This window comes from Protopterus annectens, chromosome 10.part0, assembly GCF_019279795.1.
Source record: "Protopterus annectens isolate FY-2018-M chromosome 10.part0, PAN1.0, whole genome shotgun sequence".
Lineage (NCBI taxonomy): Eukaryota > Metazoa > Chordata > Ceratodontiformes > Protopteridae > Protopterus > Protopterus annectens.
Window position 1 is genome coordinate 305,261,899 of NC_056744.1, and position 24,942 is coordinate 305,286,840.

At 41.1% G+C, this 24,942-nt stretch overlaps 1 protein-coding gene across 1 annotated transcript in view; it reads left to right on the top strand.

Annotated features, from left to right (window-relative positions):
• The window catches only part of SUCO (SUN domain containing ossification factor), a 1,178,094-nt gene that overhangs the window by 563,180 nt on the left and 589,972 nt on the right, over window positions 1-24,942 (top strand). The window contains exon 11 of the mRNA XM_044086746.1: window positions 17,170-17,250. Within this exon, the coding sequence (XP_043942681.1) occupies window positions 17,170-17,250 (81 nt within the window). The remainder of the gene's footprint in view (window positions 1-17,169; window positions 17,251-24,942) is intronic.

Sequence of the window (24,942 nt, forward strand, 5' to 3'; positions counted from 1 at the left end):
AACTTAGAGAAAGACGCCATGGGAGGGTACTTCTAGGCCTAAGTCTTCACTGAAGAGAAGGGCCATAAAAACAGGGTCAGACTCTTCTGCTGCACCTCCTACATCAGACACCTCTCTCGAGGCTGACTAAAGCCCAGAGGCTTGCCTAGTTTGGGGCTCAGATTCTTCTGCTGTGCCCACTTTGGCGGCCGCCATAGATCCAATTTTTAGGCATGCCCTCAGAGGCATTACAGATGTCTGTTTCAGATGCTCAAGGGGAACCAAGACTTATAATAACTTAAGGGCCTTGGGGGGGGGGGGGTCTCTGTTCCTGCTCTCACTTCTTCCTCTCACAAGGTGTCAAGGGAGCAAGACTTCTGATGAAGAGGTTTCATCGGATGAGGAATCCTTGGCCTGTTCCACCCAAATCCCATCAACTTTGGAATATGCTTATCCTGAAGAGGAATCTACTAGTCCAGAATCTCCTGTTGAAGAGATTACCTTTGGGGATACTGTTGCTAAGATGAGGGAGTACTTTAAATGGGATTGCTCCCAAGTTTCAGATGTACAAAAGAGATATGAGCTCCTACAAATGGAGTCTTCTTTGCCTTCTACTCTCCCTTTAGTTTTACCTGCTTTACTGGATGCCTTTTACTCAGCAGCTCAGGCTCCTGATTCCAGCCCCCTGCTCCTAAGAAGCCTGACTGTTTCTACAAAGTGTCTGATGAGTGCAAATGTTTGTACAAGTGCCCGTCTATTGACCCTTCAGTGGTCTCTGTGGCTTCAGGTAAGCCTACTGAATTGCTGCCAACCACTAAACTTCTTCCCTCTGATAAGGAAAGCAGGAAATGGAAAGACTAGGAGAGAAGGTCTGTCCTGACACTGTTGCCTTTCGTGCTGTTATTTACCAAACTCTTGTGACTAGATATGCTTTGGCCCTCCTGTCCCAGGCTACGCAAGCTATTTCTGATCTACCAGAATCTGAAGGAAAACAATCTGCCTTGTCTTTGTTAGTGACTTCTTCTCAGGTGGCTCACCATTCTAGTAAGTGCAGCTATGATGCAGCAGATGCATCATCTAGGACCGCTGCTTCAGGACCTATTCATTTCCCTACTTTTTTCCCTTCCCCACAATCTCCTAATGAGAAGGTACTACACACCTTTGATGTGCATAGACAACTCGGATTTTATTTGGGTAAGACCAAGAGTGTCAGGAAATCTGATCAGCTCTTTGTTTCTTTTCATCTCAAGTCTTTGGGGATGGCTGTTTACAAGCAGTCAGTTTCTTCTTAGATTTCTCTAAAGCTGTTTGTTTTTCATGGTAAGATGCTTCTTTTCTCTGTTAATACTCATTCTACCAGAGCTATGGCTTCTTCTGGTACCTTTTTCTAAGGGTTGGACTTAACTGTATTGAGGCAGCTACGTGGACGCTAGCGCATACTTTCCCCAAACACTACAAGTTGGATGGAATTTCCAGAGCTAAAGCTGGCTTTGCTAGGGCTATTCTCTTCATGGTTTCTAGAGAGCACTACATATCCTTCCTCCTGAGCTGTGGTGCTGTCCCTTACGTTAAGAATACTGCAACAGTAGAATTAGAAGGCCATAGTATAGTTGTATAAAATCTTGCTGTAACAGATGTCCTTCTCTTCACTATTGCAGTATTCAATCCCTCCCTCCTACCCCCTGGACCTTTTCCTCTTCTGGATGTACTGTTAACCTCTTCATTTTCCTTGGACTGGCATTCCTACTGGGGCTTTCAGTTCTGAGGATGGTATGTCCTGACTTTGCTTATATACCCCAAGTGCACTAGGAGCATACATTCGACATAGTACTAAAAAGCTTGGGTGTACTGGCCAGATGTTGGGCCACCCAAGGCAAGGGAATCCCTTGTACTAAGAATACTGCAACAGTGAAGAGAGAGACATCTATCATTATAGTAAGATTTTACGCAACTATACTTTCTCTCTGTTTTTGAAACTGGCCATCGGCAGTTACCACAAGATTCCTCAGATTGGACTTACTCACTGAAGACAGGACTTGTTTGATACACCCAAACTTAAAATAACCTCATTGAACTGTCTGTATAATAGTTGTAATACCTTTTAGGCACCTATGGCCTTAAGATGTGCAACAGTTATTAATGTAGGGTAAATGACTTGCTACTAGGAGATCATATTAATAAATGGAAAAGATTTTCTAGGTGGTGCCGAGATAAGGACTAGAACCCACTGTTTTCTAGAGGGCCAGGTATGCAAACTAGGAAACCTTTTCTAGGTCTAAAGTAGACTTTGCTGTGACCATTCTCCAGAGGCTTCTGGCCCCTCATCCTTTCTCCTCCCTGGCAGTATAAGCTACGGTCATCTACCCATATAACTAAGGTGATTGCAGCAGTGATCAAATTATGAAACATAGTACAGTTGTGTAAGTAAACTTACCATGTTCAAATGATCACTGCAGCACAGTAGCGACCTCCTTCCTCCATCCCCCTTGTTTTTGTGTGTTTTTGTTGCAGTAGTATACACATTGATTAGCGTCCCCCTTCCTCCATCCCCCTTATTTTTGTGTGTTTTTGTTGCAGTAGTGTACACATTGATTAGTGTCCCCCTTCCTCCATCCCCCTTATTTTTGTGTGTTTTTGTTGCAGTAGTGTACACATTGATTAGCGTCCCCCTTCCTCCATCCCCCTTATTTTTGTGTGTTTTTGTTGCAGTAGTATACACATTGATTAGCGTCCCCCTTCCTCCATCCCCCTTATTTTTGTGTTTTTGTTGCAGTAGTGTACACATTGATTAGCGCCCCCCTTCCTCCATCCCCCTTGTTTTTGTGTGTTTTTGTTGCAGTAGTGTACACATTGATTAGTGTCCCCCTTCTTCCATCCCCCTTATTTTTGTGTGTTTTTGTTGCAGAAGTATACACATTGATTAGCGTTCCCCCTTCCTCCATCCCTCTTATTTTTGTGTGTGTTTGTTGCAGTAGTGTACACATTGATTAGCATCCCCCTTCCTCCATCACCCTTATTTTTGTTGCAGTAGTATACACATTGATTTCTGTTTACTTTGCGTTATCCTGTTTCAGGGCTTATGAAAGCTCTGAAGTGGTCAGTGCCCAAACTTTTGACGTTCTACTGCTCTGCTGAAATTGTCAAAGGCCTGGGCACATTGAAGGTGTCTGTAAGCTGGCTGGATATTGTATCCTGTGCAGGATATAACCCATATAGTTAAGGATACTGTTGTGGTAAGTTTAGTTCCATAAATATACTTTCCCCTTTTAGCATTCATTCTCTAGATAATTGTTTAGGTCAGACTATTAAAAAAAAGAAAAAAAGAAAAAACAAGGTGTATTTTATTTTCCTGTCCAGCTGTTGGGAACATATAATTCTTTACCCCTACAAAAAAAAAGGCCTACCAGTGCTTCCCAGTGTAACCTGATTTAACCTTCACAACACCTAATAGCTTGCACCATACTGTCTGTAGCCCCCTCAACCTCCCACAACCCCTTCCTTTTACCATTCCTGCCTTCATCTCCTTAATCTTACCTTTCATATAGCTTCACCTCCTCTCGCTTTCTGTCTTATCCTACCTCACTCTGTACATCTCCCGTTCTCTTTTACATCTCTGTACTAGTATCCCCCATCCTTCTCTTTCACACTAACAGCCCCTCATTGCACTAAAGTCATCACAGCATAAGCAAGCGGGTTGTACCAACATCTTTGCATTTGTGTAGTTCTTGTCTAAATTCCCTGTATTTGGAAATCTTTGACTTGTACATTGTAAATTCTGGCTACAGCTTTTCTGTCTGAATATAGTATGTTGACTGTAAATTCTAATATTTTGTGTTTTTACAGTTTTAATTTATTTCACAGCTAGTCTGAAACCAGAATACGTCTTCAGTGGATCGGTGCTCTACCCCAGTTAACAAGTGTAAATAAATATCACAGCAAAAGCAGTGTTACCGTTAACTACCATCATATTTAAATAACTGTACCTTTAACGGTGCCCTCCTTTTGCACTAAAGCTGGTATTACTTATCTGTTGCTCTTCCTTGAGAGCCCTTGTTACTGTTAACTACCCTCGTATTTAAATAACTGTACCTTTAACAATGCCCACCTTTTGCACTAAAGCTGGTATTACTAATCTGTTGCTCTTCCTTGAGAGCCCTTGTTACTGTTAACTACCCTCGTATTTAAATAACTGTACCTTTAACAATGCCCACCTTTTGCACTAAAGCTGGTATTACTAATCTGTTGCTCTTCCTTGAGAGCCCCTGTTACTGTTAACTACCCTCGTATTTAAATAACTGTACCTTTAACAATGCCCACCTTTTGCACTAAAGCTGGTATTACTAATCTGTTGCTCTTCCTTGAGAGCCCTTGTTACTGTTAACTACCCTCGTATTTAAATAACTGTACCTTTAACAATGCCCACCTTTTGCACTAAAGCTGGTATTACTAATCTGTTGCTCTTCCTTGAGAGCCCCTGTTACTGTTAACTACCCTCGTATTTAAATAACTGTACCTTTAACAATGCCCACCTTTTGCACTAAAGCTGGTATTACTAATCTGTTGCTCTTCCTTGACAGCCCCTTGTTACTGTTAACTACCCTCGTATTTAAATAACTGTACCTTTAACAATGCCCACCTTTTGCACTAAAGCTGGTATTACTAATCTGTTGCTCTTCCTTGAGAGCCCTTGTTACTGTTAACTACCCTCGTATTTAAATAACTGTACCTTTAACAATGCCCACCTTTTGCACTAAAGCTGGTATTACTAATCTGTTGCTCTTCCTTGAGAGCCCCTGTTACTGTTAACTACCCTCGTATTTAATTAACTGTACCTTTAACAATGCCCACCTTTTGCACTAAAGCTGGTATTACTACTCTGTTGCTCTTCCTTGACAACCCCTTGTTACTGTTAACTACCCTCGTATTTAAATAACTGTACCTTTAACAATGCCCACCTTTTGCACTAAAGCTGGTATTACTAATCTGTTGCTCTTCCTTGAGAGCCCTTGTTACTGTTAACTACCCTCGTATTTAAATAACTGTACCTTTAACAATGCCCACCTTTTGCACTAAAGCTGGTATTACTAATCTGTTGCTCTTCCTTGAGAGCCCTTGTTACTGTTAACTACCCTCGTATTTAAATAACTGTACCTTTAACAATGCCCACCTTTTGCACTAAAGCTGGTATTACTAATCTGTTGCTCTTCCTTGAGAGCCCCTGTTACTGTTAACTACCCTCGTATTTAAATAACTGTACCTTTAACAATGCCCACCTTTTGCACTAAAGCTGGTATTACTAATCTGTTGCTCTTCCTTGACAGCCCCTTGTTACTGTTAACTACCCTCGTATTTAAATAACTGTACCTTTAACAATGCCCACCTTTTGCACTAAAGCTGGTATTACTAATCTGTTGCCCTTCCTTGAGAGCCCTTGTTACTGTTAACTACCCTCGTATTTAAATAACTGTACCTTTAACAATGCCCACCTTTTGCACTAAAGCTGGTATTACTAATCTGTTGCTCTTCCTTGAGAGCCCCTGTTACTGTTAACTAACCTCATGTTTAAATAACTGTACCTTTAACAATGCCCACCTTTTGCACTAAAGCTGGTATTACTAATCTGTTGCTCTTCCTTGAGAGCCCCTGTTACTGTTAACTACCCTCGTATTTAAATAACTGTACCTTTAACAATGCCCACCTTTTGCACTAAAGCTGGTATTACTAATCTGTTGCTCTTCCTTGAGAGCCCTTGTTACTGTTAACTACCCTCGTATTTAAATAACTGTACCTTTAACAATGCCCACCTTTTGCACTAAAGCTGGTATTACTAATCTGTTGCTCTTCCTTGAGAGCCCCTGTTACTGTTAACTACCCTCGTATTTAAATAACTGTACCTTTAACAATGCCCACCTTTTGCACTAAAGCTGGTATTACTAATCTGTTGCTCTTCCTTGAGAGCCCTTGTTACTGTTAACTACCCTCGTATTTAAATAACTGTACCTTTAACAATGCCCACCTTTTGCACTAAAGCTGGTATTACTAATCTGTTGCTCTTCCTTGAGAGCCCTTGTTACTGTTAACTACCCTCGTATTTAAATAACTGTACCTTTAACAATGCCCACCTTTGCACTAAAGCTGGTATTACTAATCTGTTGCTCTTCCTTGAGAGCCCTGTTACTGTTAACTACCCTCGTATTTAAATAACTGTACCTTTAACAATGCCCACCTTTTGCACTAAAGCTGGTATTACTAATCTGTTGCTCTTCCTTGAGAGCCCTGTTACTGTTAACTACCCTCGTATTTAAATAACTGTACCTTTAACAATGCCCACCTTTTGCACTAAAGCTGGTATTACTAATCTGTTGCTCTTCCTTGAGAGCCCTGTTACTGTTAACTACCCTCATATTTAAATAACTGTACCTTTAACAATGCCCACCTTTTGCACTAAAGCTGGTATTACTAATCTGTTGCTCTTCCTTGAGAGCCCTTGTTACTGTTAACTACCCTCATATTTAAATAACTGTACCTTTAACAATGCCCACCTTTTGCACTAAAGCTGGTATTACTAATCTGTTGCTCTTCCTTGAGAGCCCCTGTTACTGTTAACTACCCTCGTATTTAAATAACTGTACCTTTAACAATGCCCACCTTTTGCACTAAAGCTGGTATTACTAATCTGTTGCTCTTCCTTGAGAGCCCTTGTTACTGTTAACTACCCTCGTATTTAAATAACTGTACCTTTAACAATGCCCACCTTTTGCACTAAAGCTGGTATTACTAATCTGTTGCTCTTCCTTGAGAGCCCCTGTTACTGTTAACTACCCTCGTATTTAAATAACTGTACCTTTAACAATGCCCACCTTTTGCACTAAAGCTGGTATTACTAATCTGTTGCTCTTCCTTGAGAGCCCTTGTTACTGTTAACTACCCTCGTATTTAAATAACTGTACCTTTAACAATGCCCACCTTTTGCACTAAAGCTGGTATTACTAATCTGTTGCTCTTCCTTGAGAGCCCCTGTTACTGTTAACTACCCTCGTATTTAAATAACTGTACCTTTAACGGTGCCCACCTTTTGCACTAAAGCTGGTATTACTAATCTGTTGCTCTTCCTTGAGAGCCCCTGTTACTGTTAACTACCCTTGTATTTAAATAATTGTACCTTTAACAATGCCCACCTTTTGCACTAAAGCTGGTATTACTAATCTGTTGCTCTTCCTTGAGAGCCCCTGTTACTGTTAACTACCCTCGTATTTAAATAACTGTACCTTTAACAATGCCCACCTTTTGCACTAAAGCTGGTATTACTAATCTGTTGCTCTTCCTTGAGAGCCCTTGTTACTGTTAACTACCCTCAGATTTAAATAACTGTACCTTTAACAATGCCCACCTTTTGCACTAAAGCTGGTATTACTAATCTGTTGCTCTTCCTTGAGAGCCCCTGTTACTGTTAACTACCCTCGTATTTAAATAACTGTACCTTTAACAATGCCCACCTTTTGCACTAAAGCTGGTATTACTAATCTGTTGCTCTTCCTTGAGAGCCCCTGTTACTGTTAACTACCCTCGTATTTAAATAACTGTACCTTTAACAATGCCCACCTTTTGCACTAAAGCTGGTATTACTAATCTGTTGCTCTTCCTTGAGAGCCCTTGTTACTGTTAACTACCCTCGTATTTAAATAACTGTACCTTTAACAATGCCCACCTTTTGCACTAAAGCTGGTATTACTTATCTGTTGCTCTTCCTTGAGAGCCCTTGTTACTGTTAACTACCCTCATATTTAAATAACTGTACCTTTAACAATGCCCACCTTTTGCACTAAAGCTGGTATTACTAATCTGTTGCTCTTCCTTGAGAGCCCCTGTTACTGTTAACTACCCTCGTATTTAAATAACTGTACCTTTAACAATGCCCTCCTTTTGCACTAAAGCTGGTATTACTAATCTGTTGCTCTTCCTTGAGAGCCCTTGTTACTGTTAACTACCCTCGTATTTAAATAACTGTACCTTTAACAATGCCCACCTTATGCACTAAAGCTGGTATTACTAATCTGTTGCTCTTCCTTGAGAGCCCTTGTTACTGTTAACTACCCTCGTATTTAAATAACTGTACTTTTAACAATGCCCACCTTTTGCACTAAAGCTGGTATTACTAATCTGTTGCTCTTCCTTGAGAGCCCCTGTTACTGTTAACTACCCTCGTATTTAAATAATTGTACCTTTAACAATGCCCACCTTTTGCACTAAAGCTGGTATTACTAATCTGTTGCTCTTCCTTGAGAGCCCCTGTTACTGTTAACTACCCTCGTATTTAAATAACTGTACTTTTAACAATGCCCACCTTTTGCACTAAAGCTGGTATTACTAATCTGTTGCTCTTCCTTGAGAGCCCCTGTTACTGTTAACTACCCTCGTATTTAAATAACTGTACCTTTAACAATGCCCACCTTTTGCACTAAAGCTGGTATTACTAATCTGTTGCTCTTCCTTGAGAGCCCTTGTTACTGTTAACTACCCTCGTATTTAGATAACTGTACCTTTAACAATGCCCACCTTTTGCACTAAAGCTGGTATTACTAATCTGTTGCTCTTCCTTGAGAGCCCCTGTTACTGTTAACTACCCTCATTTAAATAACTGTACCTTTAACAATGCCCACCTTTTGCACTAAAGCTGGTATTACTAATCTGTTGCTCTTCCTTGAGAGCCCCTGTTACTGTTAACTACCCTCGTATTTAAATAATTGTACCTTTAACAATGCCCACCTTTTGCACTAAAGCTGGTATTACTAATCTGTTGCTCTTCCTTGAGAGCCCCTGTTACTGTTAACTACCCTCGTATTTAAATAACTGTACCTTTAACAATGCCCACCTTTTGCACTAAAGCTGGTATTACTAATCTGTTGCTCTTCCTTGAGAGCCCTGTTACTGTTAACTACCCTCGTATTTAAATAACTGTACCTTTAACAATGCCCACCTTTGCACTAAAGCTGGTATTACTAATCTGTTGCTCTTCCTTGAGAGCCCCTGTTACTGTTAACTACCCTCGTATTTAAATAACTGTACCTTTAACAATGCCCACCTTTTGCACTAAAGCTGGTATTACTAATCTGTTGCTCTTCCTTGAGAGCCCTGTTACTGTTAACTACCCTCGTATTTAAATAACTGTACCTTTAACAATGCCCACCTTTTGCACTAAAGCTGGTATTACTAATCTGTTGCTCTTCCTTGAGAGCCCTTGTTACTGTTAACTACCCTCGTATTTAAATAACTGTACCTTTAACAATGCCCACCTTTTGCACTAAAGCTGGTATTACTAATCTGTTGCTCTTTCTTGACAGCCCCTTGTTACTGTTAACTACCCTCGTATTTAAATAACTGTACCTTTAACAATGCCCACCTTTTGCACTAAAGCTGGTATTACTAATCTGTTGCTCTTTCTTGACAGCCCCTTGTTACTGTTAACTACCCTCGTATTTAAATAACTGTACCTTTAACAATGCCCACCTTTTGCACTAAAGCTGGTATTACTAATCTGTTGCTCTTCCTTGAGAGCCCCTGTTACTGTTAACTACCCTCGTATTTAAATAACTGTACCTTTAACAATGCCCACCTTTTGCACTAAAGCTGGTATTACTACTCTGTTGCTCTTCCTTGAGAGCCCCTGTTACTGTTAACTACCCTCGTATTTAAATAACTGTACCTTTAACAATGCCCACCTTTTGCACTAAAGCTGGTATTACTAATCTGTTCTTCCTTGAGAGCCCTTGTTACTGTTAACTACCCTCGTATTTAAATAACTGTACCTTTAACAATGCCCACCTTTTGCACTAAAGCTGGTATTACTAATCTGTTGCTCTTCCTTGAGAGCCCCTGTTACTGTTAACTACCCTCGTATTTAAATAACTGTACCTTTAACAATGCCCACCTTTTGCACTAAAGCTGGTATTACTAATCTGTTGCTCTTCCTTGAGAGCCCCTGTTACTGTTAACTACCCTCGTATTTAAATAACTGTACCTTTAACAATGCCCACCTTTTGCACTAAAGCTGGTATTACTAATCTGTTGTTCTTCCTTGAGAGCCCTTGTTACTGTTAACTACCCTCGTATTTAAATAACTGTACCTTTAACGGTGCCCTCCTTTTGCACTAAAGCTGGTATTACTAATCTGTTGCTCTTTCTTGAGAGCACTTTTTTCGTGATGTTTATTTTCTGCTCATTTTCATTTACCCTAGCTCTGCGGGAGGGTATTTAGGAAGCTCAAGTTAACTGCCGTGGCTTCCTGGTATTACTGGAAATTAAGTCTCTGAGCACTCACCAAAAATGCGAAGAGCATGTGTGTCAGCAGGAGCGCCTAATCTCTTCTGTGCTTTAACCACTCAGATAACTTAAACTTGCTACAATATGTATGTGTTGTTTAAGTGTAATGTATTATGGGAAATTTTTTCCCCTGCTTTCCATATTCTGTATGTGGCACTGAGACTGAAATAGGATTATAATTTTGAAGTACTTGTCATACAGTATTTGTATTAATTATAATCCCATACAAATAATGCATGAATTATAATTTTATATACCTCTGGATCCAGGTTGTCTGAGAAGCACTTCACTTACCCAGTAGACAAATAAGGACACTGGAAGCTTTCTACAATTTTGACCTTATGCTTATCCTGCCCTCTGCCAGCTTGAGTGATTTGTCTTGCTTTTGTTTAGTATGTTTTGTCATCTTGCCTTTTTATGTGGAAGGATTGTTCCCTTACATCGGGTGTACTATTTAAAGTAACCTGTTCATTGTGCTTATTTTTGGGCTTTCTTTTTTGTGACTTGAGTCAATATTTGTTTTTTTTCGTAGGTGTTTGATTTAGTGTCAATTTTTCAGTGAAGCTTCTGTATGTAACTAATTGGGTAACAAACAATTAGTGTGGGTGTGTAAGATCACTGTGTATTGCACTAGCAAGTTTTTCAGTACCACCCCCACTAGTGTGCGGCCTTTGAAAGTAGTGCAGTGTGGGTGCTGCAGGGGCGTGGTCGCCCTGCAGTGTGGGTGCTGCAAGGGGGGGTATGGTCGCCCTGCAGTGTGGGTGTTGCAGGGACGTTGTCACCCTGCAGTGTGGGTGCTGCAGTGATGAGGTCACCCTGCATTAAACACTTATTCTGGTGCCAACTTGCAGTTTCACAAACTGCTTAGTTTGAACAGAAACTCACAAAAATTTTAAGTGTTAGATGACCTGTAGGAGAAATCTTTTTCTTGCCAGACTTGCTTAAGATCAGTGCATAAAATGTGTAGAACACTATTTTATATGACTAAATGAGTGGAAGAAGGTTTTTCGGGCTTTACAGAGAAGAATACTTCATAGTATGGATATTGGTGAGCAGAGTTCACGTGATAGAATACTTCATAGTCTGGATGTCTGTGAGCAGAGTTCACCTGAGAGAATACTTCATAGTCTGGATGTCAGTGAGCCGCGTTCACCTGAGAGAATACTTCATAGTCTGGATGTCGGTGAGCAGAGTTCACGTGATAGAATACTTCATAGTCTGGATGTCTGTGAGCAGAGTTCACCTGAGAGAATACTTCATAGTCTGGATGTCAGTGAGCCGCATTCACCTGAGAGAATACTTCATAGTCTGGATGTCGGTGAGTAGAGTTCACTTGAGAGAATACTTCATAGTCTGGATGTCGGTGAGTAGAGTTCACTTGAGAGAATACTTCATAGTCTGGATGTCAGTGAGCAGAGTTCACCTGAGAGAATACTTCATAGTCTGGATGTCAGTGAGCAGAGTTCACCTGAGAGAATACTTCATAGTCTGGATGCCATTGAGCAGAGTTCACCTGAAAGATTACTTCATAGTCTGGATGCTGGCGAGCAGAGTTCACCTGATTTCACATTTTAATTGTAATTTTCCAGTAGAAAACAGTGTGTTAGAAGAATTTCTTAAACTGTGAAGCTGTCAATCGGTGTGTACAGCATCATGACTGGTCAATCAAAGGTATAAACATTGGCTTCAGTATCATGAGTGGTCACTCAGAGGTATAAACATTGGCTTTGGGTGATTTTGTCACATTGACTAATGCTGATGTGACACCCCACCCCATTAAAAGTGGGAGGGGGGACAAATTGATAGTTGTTTGCCTGGTTCATAGGTTCATAGATTAGTACTAAGCTAACTGCCCTTGCAAGCCATTTTAAGCCTAGCCAATTATCCCTTGTGAGACTCGAACCTTGCACCTTGTGTTTGTAAGGCAAGCACCTTAACCATTAGGCCACCCGTCTGTGACAGATCTCGGTCTGTCTGTTGCTCATTTGATTGCTGTTTCAATGATTCTGTCCTGTTCAGCATTCAAAGACAGAGACTGGTAAGTTATTTTCCTTGGAAATCGAGAACTGATGGCTGTGTACCTGCAATTGCATTAATTCAACAAGTAAAGCAATGCTGATCTGAATAGCTGCAGGCTGGACAAGAGAACAATGTTTATCTCTTGCTCAGCTCAGCTTTCAAGCCAGATCAGCATCCGGTGAAGTAAACACTGCTGAATCAGGAACAAAGGCATGTGCTGCATCCAAAATTTAAATTTCTCAGTCCTTCGCCTGGAGGATGACGTTTTGATTCCTAACAATGAAGTGGTTTCTTCTGAAGTTTTGAAAGTTATAAAAGGTAAGAGCTGCAACTGAAAACAAGTAGATATTTTGAATGGGTCGAAAGGTAGGGCATAAACCCTTTAATTGCCCAGCATGAAGAATTCTGAGTTAAAACCAGTTGCAAAAATGAACTGTGCCTCCAACTGAGCCAGTGGTGGCAGTACACTTGTGGTACCTTGGGAAATTACCATTCCAGCTGGAATTTACTTAGTACTACTTTTTTGCCAAGGGTGTTTTCCATTGATTTCTTGAACCTGTCAGTTTAGCTTTCAGTGTTATTCACATTGCTAGAATTCTGGCAAATATTTGTTTGCTATATTTCATGGCTCCTTATTGAAGTTTTGGCATTCAAAATGCCAAGTGCCGAAAAGCTGGAAAAAGACTGGAAAACCCAAAGAACAAATCTTGAAAATCACTATTCTCCTTAAAACTTTTTTGCAGGGGAGTTGAGGAGGGGGAGGGCACCCCTCACCCTTCAGACTTGTATATACCAACTCAGATATCACCGTACTTCAGTGAAAAGAAAATAGTTTGAGAAATGGCATCTTGGACTTGGTTTCTACAAGTCTGGTCTTTCAGCCATTCATTCTCCACATTTTGTCACTCGCTATAGTGAGTCCCAACATTTCAAAGTGTTGCCAGTTTCTGTATGTTCATATGCAATTAAAATCTTATACGAGAAGGATTCTTGATTTCAGACAATTTAATCAGCTGTTTCATATATGAAAGGGGGCTTGCTTTTTGCTAAGCAACCATTGTCAAATTGGATGACCCCTTATATATTGCATTTTGTTCCAAGTACATTGCAACATTTTAGGGCACTGTTGGGCACATACTACTAGCATGGCATCTACCTGTACAGCATGAGAGTTTCCTGGAGGCTGCTGTTTGGACTAAACTCTGTATATTCACAAAATAATAAAACCTAGATGGTCATCCTTGATCTAGGCCATGTGTTGGCACAGTTATGCCACAGAAAATCTGTGTCCATCAGTCATATCTTGGTTAATTTTTGAGATGCTACAAAAGTATTGATTTGGTATGATGATCTTACCTGATATAAAGATTGCTCTCACACAATTGTGCATTCACATTAGTCTCTGTGGAAGATGTTCATCTTACAGTCTCTGTGGAAGATGTTCACCTTACAGTCTACAAGGAAGATGTTCACCTTAGTCTCCGAGGAAGATGTCACCGTACAGTCTCCGAGGAAGATGGTCACCTTACAGTCTCCGAGAAAGATGTAGCGACAGCAGGAAAGGTTTTCCCTCTACTTTACAGCAGCTGCAACTTTTTATATTTGGTTTATGGTGGACACTGTGGTCTGCAGTCACATTATTTCCTGACAGCTTGTTCTGATTTGTCCACCACAGTTGGACTTGCCTGTTAAGAGATTCCTTGCTTTTGCTAATGTAAGCATATGCAAGCATGCCTTAAAGGGAAAGCTTGTTCCACATCTGTCAGTGCATTCACTGGCAAACACAGGGGGATGAAACAACTTCAGAACAATAGGCTGGACTTGTGAAGGTCTTCTGGTGAGTTAACAGAGAACTTTGATTTATTTATTTTATTTGTTTTTGTTGACCACGGTAAAGCACTGATCTTCATGGACCTGTTTCAGACTCAGCCTGGGAGTCGTGTCTGGTTAAGTGACTTGCTCAGAGTCATACAATTAGGCAATGGAGGCTGCGCAAATCAAACCCTGGACCACTGGATCACAGGAAACAACTTAACAGCTCCTTAATTCTCTGTGCCAACTGCCAGACTTATCGTTTGATCATTTGTAGTTATGAATAAATCAGTACAACTGTATTATGATGAATACTCTTACTTAACTGTACTGACCCCTAAACTATCCCTGGTTTGGAAAAATAAGGGGGCTTTTGGAAGAAAATTTACTGCAGTAACTGAGCTTACTGATATTTGATATGACACAGTGTGTGTGACAAGTGCAAGGCGATGACTAGGAGTAGGAGATAGCAGCTAACAGTTTGAAAGCTGACCCATTTTTTCTGTCTGCTGAGAGTCAAGTGAGCTCTTTGCTTTGGATTTGGTTCAGTACTGCGTCTCAGTTGTATGATTGATTGATAGGTATGATTAATTTTCTAAATGCAGGCTAAATATAAATGTAGCTAGGTGCATTATTTGTGCATCAGATTAATCTGTTTAGTACCCTCTTGGCAATCCGTCTGTAATTACTTTGTACTTGGAAGTGTATAGCAGTGAACATAAGCTTCTTATGGTGTACAACCCAGCTAGTTGTACTAAGGTATACCGTTGTGCTAGGTGACCTTGGATATTTGTAAATGCATACAGACTTAACTGTGATGCAGTGGCGATATCTCATAGTATACTGCTGTAGACTGTAGATTGGAGGTATCTCATAGTATACTGCTGTAGATTGTTGATTGGAGGTATCTCATAGTATACTGCTGTAGACTGTTGATTGGAGGTATCTCATAGTATACTGCTGTAGACTGTTGTTTGGAGGTGTATCATAGTATATTGCTGTAGACTGTTGATTGGAGGTATCTCGTAGTATACTGCTGTAGACTGTTGATTGGAGATATCTCATAGTATACTGCTGTAGACTGTTGATTGGAGGTAACTCATAGTTTACTGCTGTAGACTGTTGTTCGGCAATATCTCATAGTATACTGCTGTAGATTGTTGTTCGGCGATATCTCATAGTTTACTGCTGTAGACTGTTGATTGGAGATATCTCGTAGTATACTGCTGTAGACTGTTGATTGGAGGTATCTCGTAGTATACTGCTGTAGACTGTTGATTGGAGGTATCTCATAGTATACTGCTGTAGACTGTTGATTGGAGGTAACTCATAGTTTACTGCTGTAGACTGTTGTTTGGCAATATCTCATAGTATACTGCTGTAAATTGTTGTTTGGCGATCTCATAGTTTACTGCTGTAGACTGTTGATTGGAGATGTCTCGTAGTATACTGCTGTAGACTCGTGATTGGAGGTATCTCGTAGTATACTGCTGTAGACTGTTGATTGGAGGTATCTCATAGCATACTGCTGTAGACTGTTGATTGGAGATATCTCATAGTATAGTGCTGTAGACTGTTGATTGGAGATATCTCATAGTATACTGCTGTAGACTGTTGATTGGATGTATCTCGTAGTATACTGCTGTAGACTGTTGATTGGATGTATCTCATAGTATACTGCTGTAGACTGTTGATTGGATGTATCTCATAGTATACTGCTGTAGACTGTTGATTGGATGTATCTCATAGTATACTGCTGTAGACTGTTGATTGGATGTATCTCATAGTATACTGCTGTAGACTGTTGATTGGATGTATGTCATAGTATACTGCTGTAGACTGTTGATTGGATGCATCTCATAGTATACTGCTGTAGACTGTTGATTGGAGATATCTCATAGTATACTGCTGTAGACCGTTGATTGGATGTATCTCATAGTATACTGCTGTAGACTGTTGATTGGATGTATCTCATAGTATACTGCTGTAGACTGTTTGGATATATCTCATAGTATACTGCTGTAGACTGTTGATTGGATGTATCTCATAGTATACTGCTGTAGACTGTTGATTGGAGGTATCTCATAGTATACTGCTGTAGACTGTTTGGCAATATGTCATAGTATACTGCTATAGACTGTTGATTGGATGTATCTCATGGTATACTGCTGTAGTCTGTTGATTGGAGATATCTCATAGTATACTGCTGTAGACTGTTGATTGGATGTATCTCATAGTATACTGCTGTAGACTGTTGATTGGATGTATCTCATAGTATACTGCTGTAGACTGTTGATTGGATGTATCTCATAGTATACTGCTGTAGACTGTTTGGCAATATGTCATAGTATACTGCTGTAGACTGATTGGAGATATCTCGTAGTATACTGCTGTAGACTGTTGATTGGAGATATCTCATAGTATACTGCTGTAGACTGTTGATTGGATGTATCTCATAGTATAGTGCTGTAGACTGTTGATTGGAGATATCTCATAGTATACTGCTGTAGACTGTTGATTGGATGTATCTCATAGTATACTGCTGTAGACTGATTGTAGACTGTTGATTGGATGTATCTCATAGTATACTGCTGTAGACTGTTGATTGGATGTATCTCATAGTATACTGCTGTAGACTGTTGATTGGATGTATCTCATAGTATACTGCTGTAGACTGTTGATTGGAGATATCTCATAGTATACTGCTGTAGACTGTTGATTGGAGATATATCATAGTATACTGCTGTAGACTGTTGGTTGGATGTATCTCATAGTATACTGCTGTAGACTGTTGATTGGAGATATCTCATAGTATACTGCTGTAGACTGTTGGTTGGATGTATCTCATAGTATACTGCTGTAGACTGTTGATTGGATGTATCTCATAGTATACTGCTGTAGACTGTTTGGATGTATCTCATAGTATACTGCTGTAGACTGTTGATTGGATGTATCTCATAGTATACTGCTGTAGACTGTTGATTGGAGATATCTCGTAGTATACTGCTGTAGACTGTTGACTGCTGTTATCTTTTGCAGATGCCATTTTGAACATGGTGAACATTGCCGCTAACATCCTGGGAGGAAACAACGATGGGAAGGAAGCATCCGGCGCACAAGGTACGCTACTTCACAGACCAGTTCACTGTGTCCATTTGAGTCTTCTCCTGTAAGTAGGAAACGGCTGATGGATGCTAATGTTACTTAGGTTTGGAATGGCAGCTTTACTTCACTTTCATTCCATCATGTCTTTGTGGTGCTTAAGGCATTGCTCAGTTTGTAATGTGGCTTGCTGAAAGTGGCATGTTTGTCACTGTTCTTTTTGGATGATGGTTTAACCTTGCTTGTCTGTCTTTTGTCTTAATATTTAGTACCGTTTCCAGTGATATTCCCAAGGTGTCCAGCATGTGTCATTTGTGTGTGCTGATGCACCAGACAAAGTTACGACCTATGCGAGAAGGCTGCCAGCATTCTATGCGTCATTTGTGTGTGTGCTGGGGTCTACTTTGAATGATCAAAATTTCAAAACTTCGGATCTCATATGGTTGAGACCATATGATTGAAGTTTTGAAACATCAAACATTCAAAAAAAAAATTGACATTTAAGCAGTGGAGGGCTGCACACCCACACCCCCCGCTATTAAAACTTACCAATTTTGAGATCGCACTATAGCGAGGAAAAGGGAATATTCCCATTCTGCGATGTATGGAGATCTCCATTTAAGTGTTCAAAGTTTTAAAACATCGATCATATGGTTTCAGCCATATGAAATTCGAAGTTCTGAAACTTCGGTCTCTTAAAATGGAACCTGTGCACAGATCCACCGGATAAAGTTACCACCTGTGTGAGAAGGCTTCCAGCATTCCAACATGCAGCTCTTAAACTTAATTGTCACATTAATCATCATAGAGGTCTCCCAGAGCATGCTGACACCACCTGACCCAACCAGTGGTGATTCCAGTGAGTAGGGAATCATGCAAAATTACTGACCTTTCACAAGTGTAAAATGCATTAAATGTGGCACTGTAACAGCTTTGCCCACAGTGATAGTATTAAGACACTCAAAACTGTCTTTGCACTTACTACCCTGCTCTCCATTCTCAGATCGTGTTATGCACACACTAAACCTGTTGTTTCATGCCTTCCACTGCTTTCTTCTCTGCCTAAGTGGTCTGAACCTTCTTTTTAAAGTTTTGTTTCTGTTCCTGCATTCCGATTCATCTTCTGCTGGTAAATGTGCTGTCTGGGAGTGTTGGCTTGGATGATGGGTATATAGTGTAGCCCATGCATGATCTATTTCAAACCTTGAGCAGATATCCTTGAATATCTAAGTGGCGTCTCATTCAGAAATTCTTATTTTGATCTGTATGGGTAATTAACACAGGGGTGGAAGATGCTGAAATGTTAAATCTTGACAGAGCAGTTAGTTTGGGGGTACTTGTTCATAGGTTAGTAGTAGGCTAACTACCCTTGCAAGCCATTTTAAGCCTAGCCAATTATCCCTTGTGAGACTCAAACCCTGCACCTTGTGTTTGTAAGGCAAACACCTTAGTGATTAGGCCACCCTCCCAAACTGTGCAGTGGTGCAGCGGTTAACGCTGTTGCCTCACAGCAAGAGGTTCTCCAGTTCGATTCTCGGCAGGGGTGCCTTCTGTGTGGAGTTCACATGTTCTTCCTACGTTCGCGTGGGTTTCCTCTGGGTACTCCGGTTTCCTCTCACATTCTAAAGACATGCTTCTGGAGCATTTCTCCCCAGGCCTCCACTGAAAACAGGATCTGTGGAACCTAGTCGGACTTTCCCGGTCAACAAATGTTAAATAAATAAATAAATAAATAAATAAATAAATACATTTTTCTTAGAAGTCATGCATATATGTTTATATATGTATTATATGTATGTGTATATTTGTGTGTCTGTACATATGTATGAAAAATATGGTTTACTTTTAAAATGTTGACTGCACATAGTCGAATGTGCACACACATCGAAACTTCTCAAAGTTAACAAAACATCAAACGTCAGCATTTCCGACTGAGAAACACCTCCAAACAAGTGCTAACATGGGTCAAAAAGGGGGCGAGATTTTGTGGTTCCGAATATCGGCGTTCAAGATTTTTGAGAAGGCTCAGTTCGGAGTTCACAGAAGTGGTTTTGACATTGTGACCATCAGCATTTTGAAGGTAAACCGAAAAGTACACACAGGTTATATACAGATTTCAGAACTCACTCTTTTTGTTTGTGCCCCCCAGTTTTAGCACTTGTCACATGAGTGCTTTTGTCATCTGCTCATGGAATAAAATTATTAGAAGTGACCGTAGTTCTTAAGCCACCCATAAACTTTTCTTGGGCTTGTTCTGTCAGCTTACACTGAAAAACTAACATCTGCTATCAGAGTAGTGATCAGCTTGCTTTTTGATTTGTTAATGGATTGGTGAATGGAAAGTGCAATGGATGATATGTTGTCCTTTCTCGCCTTCATTCTTACTGGTTGGGTTCGGAACAGATTCTCTGTTCTGACTCAGCTGCATACTAAAGCTCGAGGACTTCCACTGGCTCATGGCTGTATCCCTATCCCATTATCCTCTAGTGAAGCTCCCCAGATCTCGTTTGCCACTAAACAGAACGGAGGCTTTCATCTTGGCTCTGGCTAAGTGAACAACTTTTTTATCCTTATCCCTTTATTATAATTTTTCTGGTTCTACTTTAGAATAGAGTTAGCGTTATTTTTCTTGTGTTTTTTTTTTTTAGTTACCTAACAAATTCACTGCTGTGTTGTTGCTTTAGACCATCGTTTTCCATTAAGACCTTGTTTTCCTCTATCCCGGTTAAATTTCCTACTGTTAAAAGTAAAAAGCATCAGCCCATTTTAGTTGGAGAGCTCCTAACCTTGTCTTTCCCTCCCTTCTTTGCTAGTTTTTTGAATAAAAAAAAAAGTTTCTTTATATATAATTATTCCTTAGCAGTTTAGGGTGTTAAATTGTTGTTGCAGTTTGTCTGCTTTTGTGTGTGTACACAGAGTTTGAAACATGTCCAAGGAGCATAAAGAATCTAACCCTTCGAGCTTCAAAAAGTGTACCAAATGTGGCCAGAATGTCAATTACTGACTCCCATACTATGTGTCAATTGCTTGGGAGTAGTACATATTCAGGAGACATGCTCAGTATGTCATTCATTTAGCTCTGGAGTGCTGTTAGAGTGTAAAAATAAGTTGCTTGTGAGAGGTCTTTTGAAGTCCGCATTCCAAGAAGCTCTAGAAGAAGGTCCGGGCACTTCAGCATCAGTCAGACCTACTTCATCAAGATCAGACAAATCAACAAAGATCTTCCCCCTCTTCAGGACAATCAAAGCCATCAAAAAAGTTAAGCAAAATTGCATCTCTGAGTTCAACTACTTCGGAACAGACAAAATCTACTTTATTGGCTCCAACTTTGTCGGTGCCAGTGGAGTTTGAACTCAGGAGTAGGTCCCCAGAATTGGAGCCGTTTACTCCTGTTTTAAGACCCCCTGTCTTACAAGTCAGTAAGTTGTCCTTCCCTCTCCTCTAAGTCCTCCAGGAGTCTTTTGGACGATGATGTGGATAGGATGGTACTCAAGCTTCTGAAGACACCAGTCCTGGCTAAACTCCTCTCAGCTCCAACCCACAGGGATTCGGAGTCAGCCAAGACCATCCCACTGACATTGATTCCTCCTGTGAGCCGACGGGGAACCTCTGAGCCAGAATGCTTGGAATAGACTTGCAGAACCATTGGTGCCAAGAACCATCCTGGTATCTTTGGAACCGAGCTCTGCTCCGACATCCTCAGTTCCGTCCGAGGGGTCTAGGAGCTGACTGTCTCCAGTTGGGTCCAGGGAGGGGAGTCTGAGCAGTTGTCTGATGCGACCCTGCCTCTCTGGGCTTTGGCGTGGATGAGCTCAGCTCTTACAATGGCTTCAGAGTCCACCCCTTGGTTCTGGGGATTTCTTTTGGCTCTCCGGAGCCGCAAGTGTCTTCGGATCGGGGGGGGGGGGCTTTTGAACTGATGAGAGTGCTGTGTCCTCAGACAGCTCCACCCAGGGGTTCTGACATTCTTCCCCCTAAGGCGGCGGTGTCCGTCTCTGTACCACACCATCCACAGACCAGTGGAGACCCTAGGCCTCCGGGTACCCCATCGGCTGAACCCCTGTCTTCCAAAATCTCTCCAGAATACCCTTCTGAAGAGGTCCTTCATAAGAGACTCTGCAAGAGGAAGTATTTGGACTCCCCAGATGAGTCAGTCACCTTGGACACGTACCTGAGTCAGTCAGAAGGGTCCTCATGGTTGCCCTCTGAGGATGTCTCTTTCACAGACATCCTAGAAATCCTTAAGCAGAGAGGCGGCTGGAAGCTCATCAACCCTTCTGATGAGGAGTCTGTTTACCTGAAGGCCTTTGGGTCTCACCCTTCAGCCACTTGGGGGTGTCTGCCGTTCGAACTTGTGGAATGAGTTAGTCGAAAGGCATGGAAGTCTCCAGATACAATGGAGCCTGTCCCTAGGATGCCAGATAAGTTCATTACAGCCCCTTCAGATAAAGACCTCCTGATAAAGGGTGCCCTTGTAGATGCTGTGGTGGTGGCAGCAGCCACCAAAAAAGGAGCTTTCTGAAACATCCTCATCTGTCCATCCACCAAACAAGGAGTCTCGTATGATGGACAGATGTGGGAAGAGCACTTTTGCTCTCTGATCGCTGAAGTATCTGACACATTTTACAAGGCTACAAAGAGATCTCCACTAGGAGATACTAGCTGCAGGGGTAGCAGACAAGGTTTCCTCTCTGCTCTCCATGTTAAATTCTGTGATTAGCTCCTCCATGAGGCTTATTTCTTATGCATCAGATGGAGCGAGCAGGGCAGCAGTTTCAGGAATTTCTCAAAGGAGACATTCCTGGATGCACTTTTGTGACTCTGCGGAACCTTTCAAATCTTCCTTTACTAATGCCCCATTCGATGGCTCGTCCTTGTTGGGGCCAAAAGTTAAGGAGATGCTAACCAGGTGTGAACAAGGAAAGACACTCTGCCATAGGAGTCTGTTTTTATGTACCTTCTAGGCCTTATACAAAAGGCCAGAAGGGGGGGAAGATGTGGTTCTTTAAATCCCAGAGAGTTTTTCAGGACACACATGGTGACTCTTTCCCTAGGGGCAGAGGGTGAAGTACAAATAAAAGGCACCATCCATGCGGCAGAGGGGGTCCGTAAAACCAGGGTGACAGATTCTTTCTGTGGTCGGCCCTTTCAGCGCTCCTGAAGGGAGGCCTGTCTGTCGCTTATCTTTGTACCTACAAGCCTGTCTAGAAATAACCAGAGACAAGTGGGTACAAGGTATTATACCCAGAGGATACTCCATACCATTTTCTCTTACTGTCCCAAACATAAAGAAAATCCCCGGACATTCCACCCAGTCAGAGGGATCAAGCAACTCTAGAAATTCAAAAGTTGCTAGACAAGAGTCATCCTGTGTGTCCCCGCAGACCAAATATGATCCTGAACTTACTCGAGATTGTTTTTAGTGCCAAAAAGAACAGAGGATCGGACATCAATTTTGGATCTCAGCAGATTAAACAAATCCGTAAAAAAGACCAAGTTCCGGATGGTAACACTGCAGTCGATTCTTACATTTTTGGGAAAAGATAATTGGATGCGCTGTATTAGACCACAAGGATGTATACTACCACATAAGATGGACAAGGCCATGCAAGAGTCATCTGCACTTCCAGCTGGCAGCCAGTCATTACCAGTTTTGAGCTCTGCCCTTTGGTCTCACTGCAGCCCTCAGAGTGTTCACCAAGTGCATGTAGTCACGGCTCATCTGAGACGTCTAGGATTGAGTGTTTCTGTCTCTAGACTGACTCCTAACTACTACCACCAAGCATCTACTACTAGAATCAAGAGACATCACTCTCTCACTCTCTCTCTCTCTCTCTCTGCTGTCACCTGGGAATCGCAATAAATTATGAAAAATCTGCCTTGTTGCCATCGCAGTGTATTGTTTATAGGAGCAGATCTAGATACAATAAACATGAAGGCTTCCTACAGAGTCCTAATTCTGAGACAGCGAATCTCCAACCTTCTGTCCAGAAAAAAAGTACAGGCAAAGACAGTCTTGAAAGTCGTGGCCCCCATGGATCTGCGATAAGTTTAGTTCCACTTGCACGCATGCACATGAGAATTCTACAGTGGCTTCTATTCAACCAGTGGTCGTTACAAGATCTACCCATGTCTCACCAAATTCTGTTGAGTCCTGCAAGAAGCATCTTCGCTGGTGGCTTCACTCCAGTCACGTAACATCATCAGCCATTTCTTCCCCCTCACCCGGTGGTCACAGTGACCACAGATGCCTACCGGACTGCGAGGGGTGGGCATTATCTAGGCAGGACAGTTCAAGGCACTTGGCAGGATCACAAGGCCCACTTACACATCAATATCCTAGAGATGAGGGCGGTGCTTATGATGTTGCAGGCACTCCAGGACTGTCTTCTGCTGGGAACAATTGCAATTCAGACAAACATGTCAGTTGCGTTGTACATAAACAAGGAGGGACCCGGTCTTGCCCCCTTTGTCGAGAGGCCCTCGGATTATGGCAGTGTGTGATCTCCTCCCAGTGCTTTCTAATAGCAATGCACATCCCGAGGAGGTCCATCATGGTAGTAGACGAGAAACAAAAAAAACAAAGAACCACGTCCAAAGCATAAGGCAGAAGTTTAATCCAGATACGTACAAATTCACTTGCTAAGCGTTTTCACCATTACAAATGGCTTCATCAGAGTAAGTGAAAATCATCCATATCACACATTAAATACCCAAGCAATTACTCAAACATCCAGTAGAAAAATAATTGAATAATTAAATAATTGTTAAATGTTGAATAAATGTAAACACTAAATATATCCACGCACAGTGAAGAATAATACCCAAACTTCCTGTTAAAACTGGTGTATAAAACATCTTATCTACAGTGTGTAAACTTGCATCTCTCCAAATAAAACTAGCATGAAAAAAATGAACATAAATAAAAAATAATGTTGTTGATGGGAATTTAAAGTATATGGGGGTATAAAAATACCTTATAACATCCTATTTATACTATATCCTATTAGCCCCATCTTTTAAAACAAGTTTTAGAGAAATGTATTCATTCAAACCTGGTGGAGTTGTTGCATCCAAGATTATCTGCCATTTATATTCCAATAATTCTACCCTCAACCTTCCATCCCCACCTCTCTCAAAGCATGTAACTCTTATCAATCACAAAAAAAATGAATTTCTTGAAATCAAGACCGTGTATGCTATGCATATATAATGCATTATGTGTGTCCTTATTTTTTATAGCCCTCTTATGTTCTGCAATCCTGTCTTTTAACCTACAGACAGTTTTGCCCACGTAGAATGCATTGCAACTAACACAGGTGGCAATATATACCAACTTCTGTATGTTGTAACAACACCTACCAGGGCACCCTATGGTCTTAATATAATTGGGCACCACTACATAGGGGCCTTCATTAATGAACTTGCAAAATTTACAGGTTCCACATTTATACATCCTGGAACACTTATAAATGGTTTTATTTCCCTCCAAGATTTCTTTGATATTCTTTCCCCTAGAATATATTATTTTGGGGAACTTTCCTAAATCTTTCCTCATAGTTTCATTAAATACTAGGTCCCGTGTTTTTTTCACAACTTCAACAATGCCACTCGTTTGACTATTATATTCCAAAATTAATGCCTTACCTTCAAGGGTGTTGTTCTTTTGGTTCTTTTTTTTGGGAACCCCCAAAAAATTTTTAATTTTTG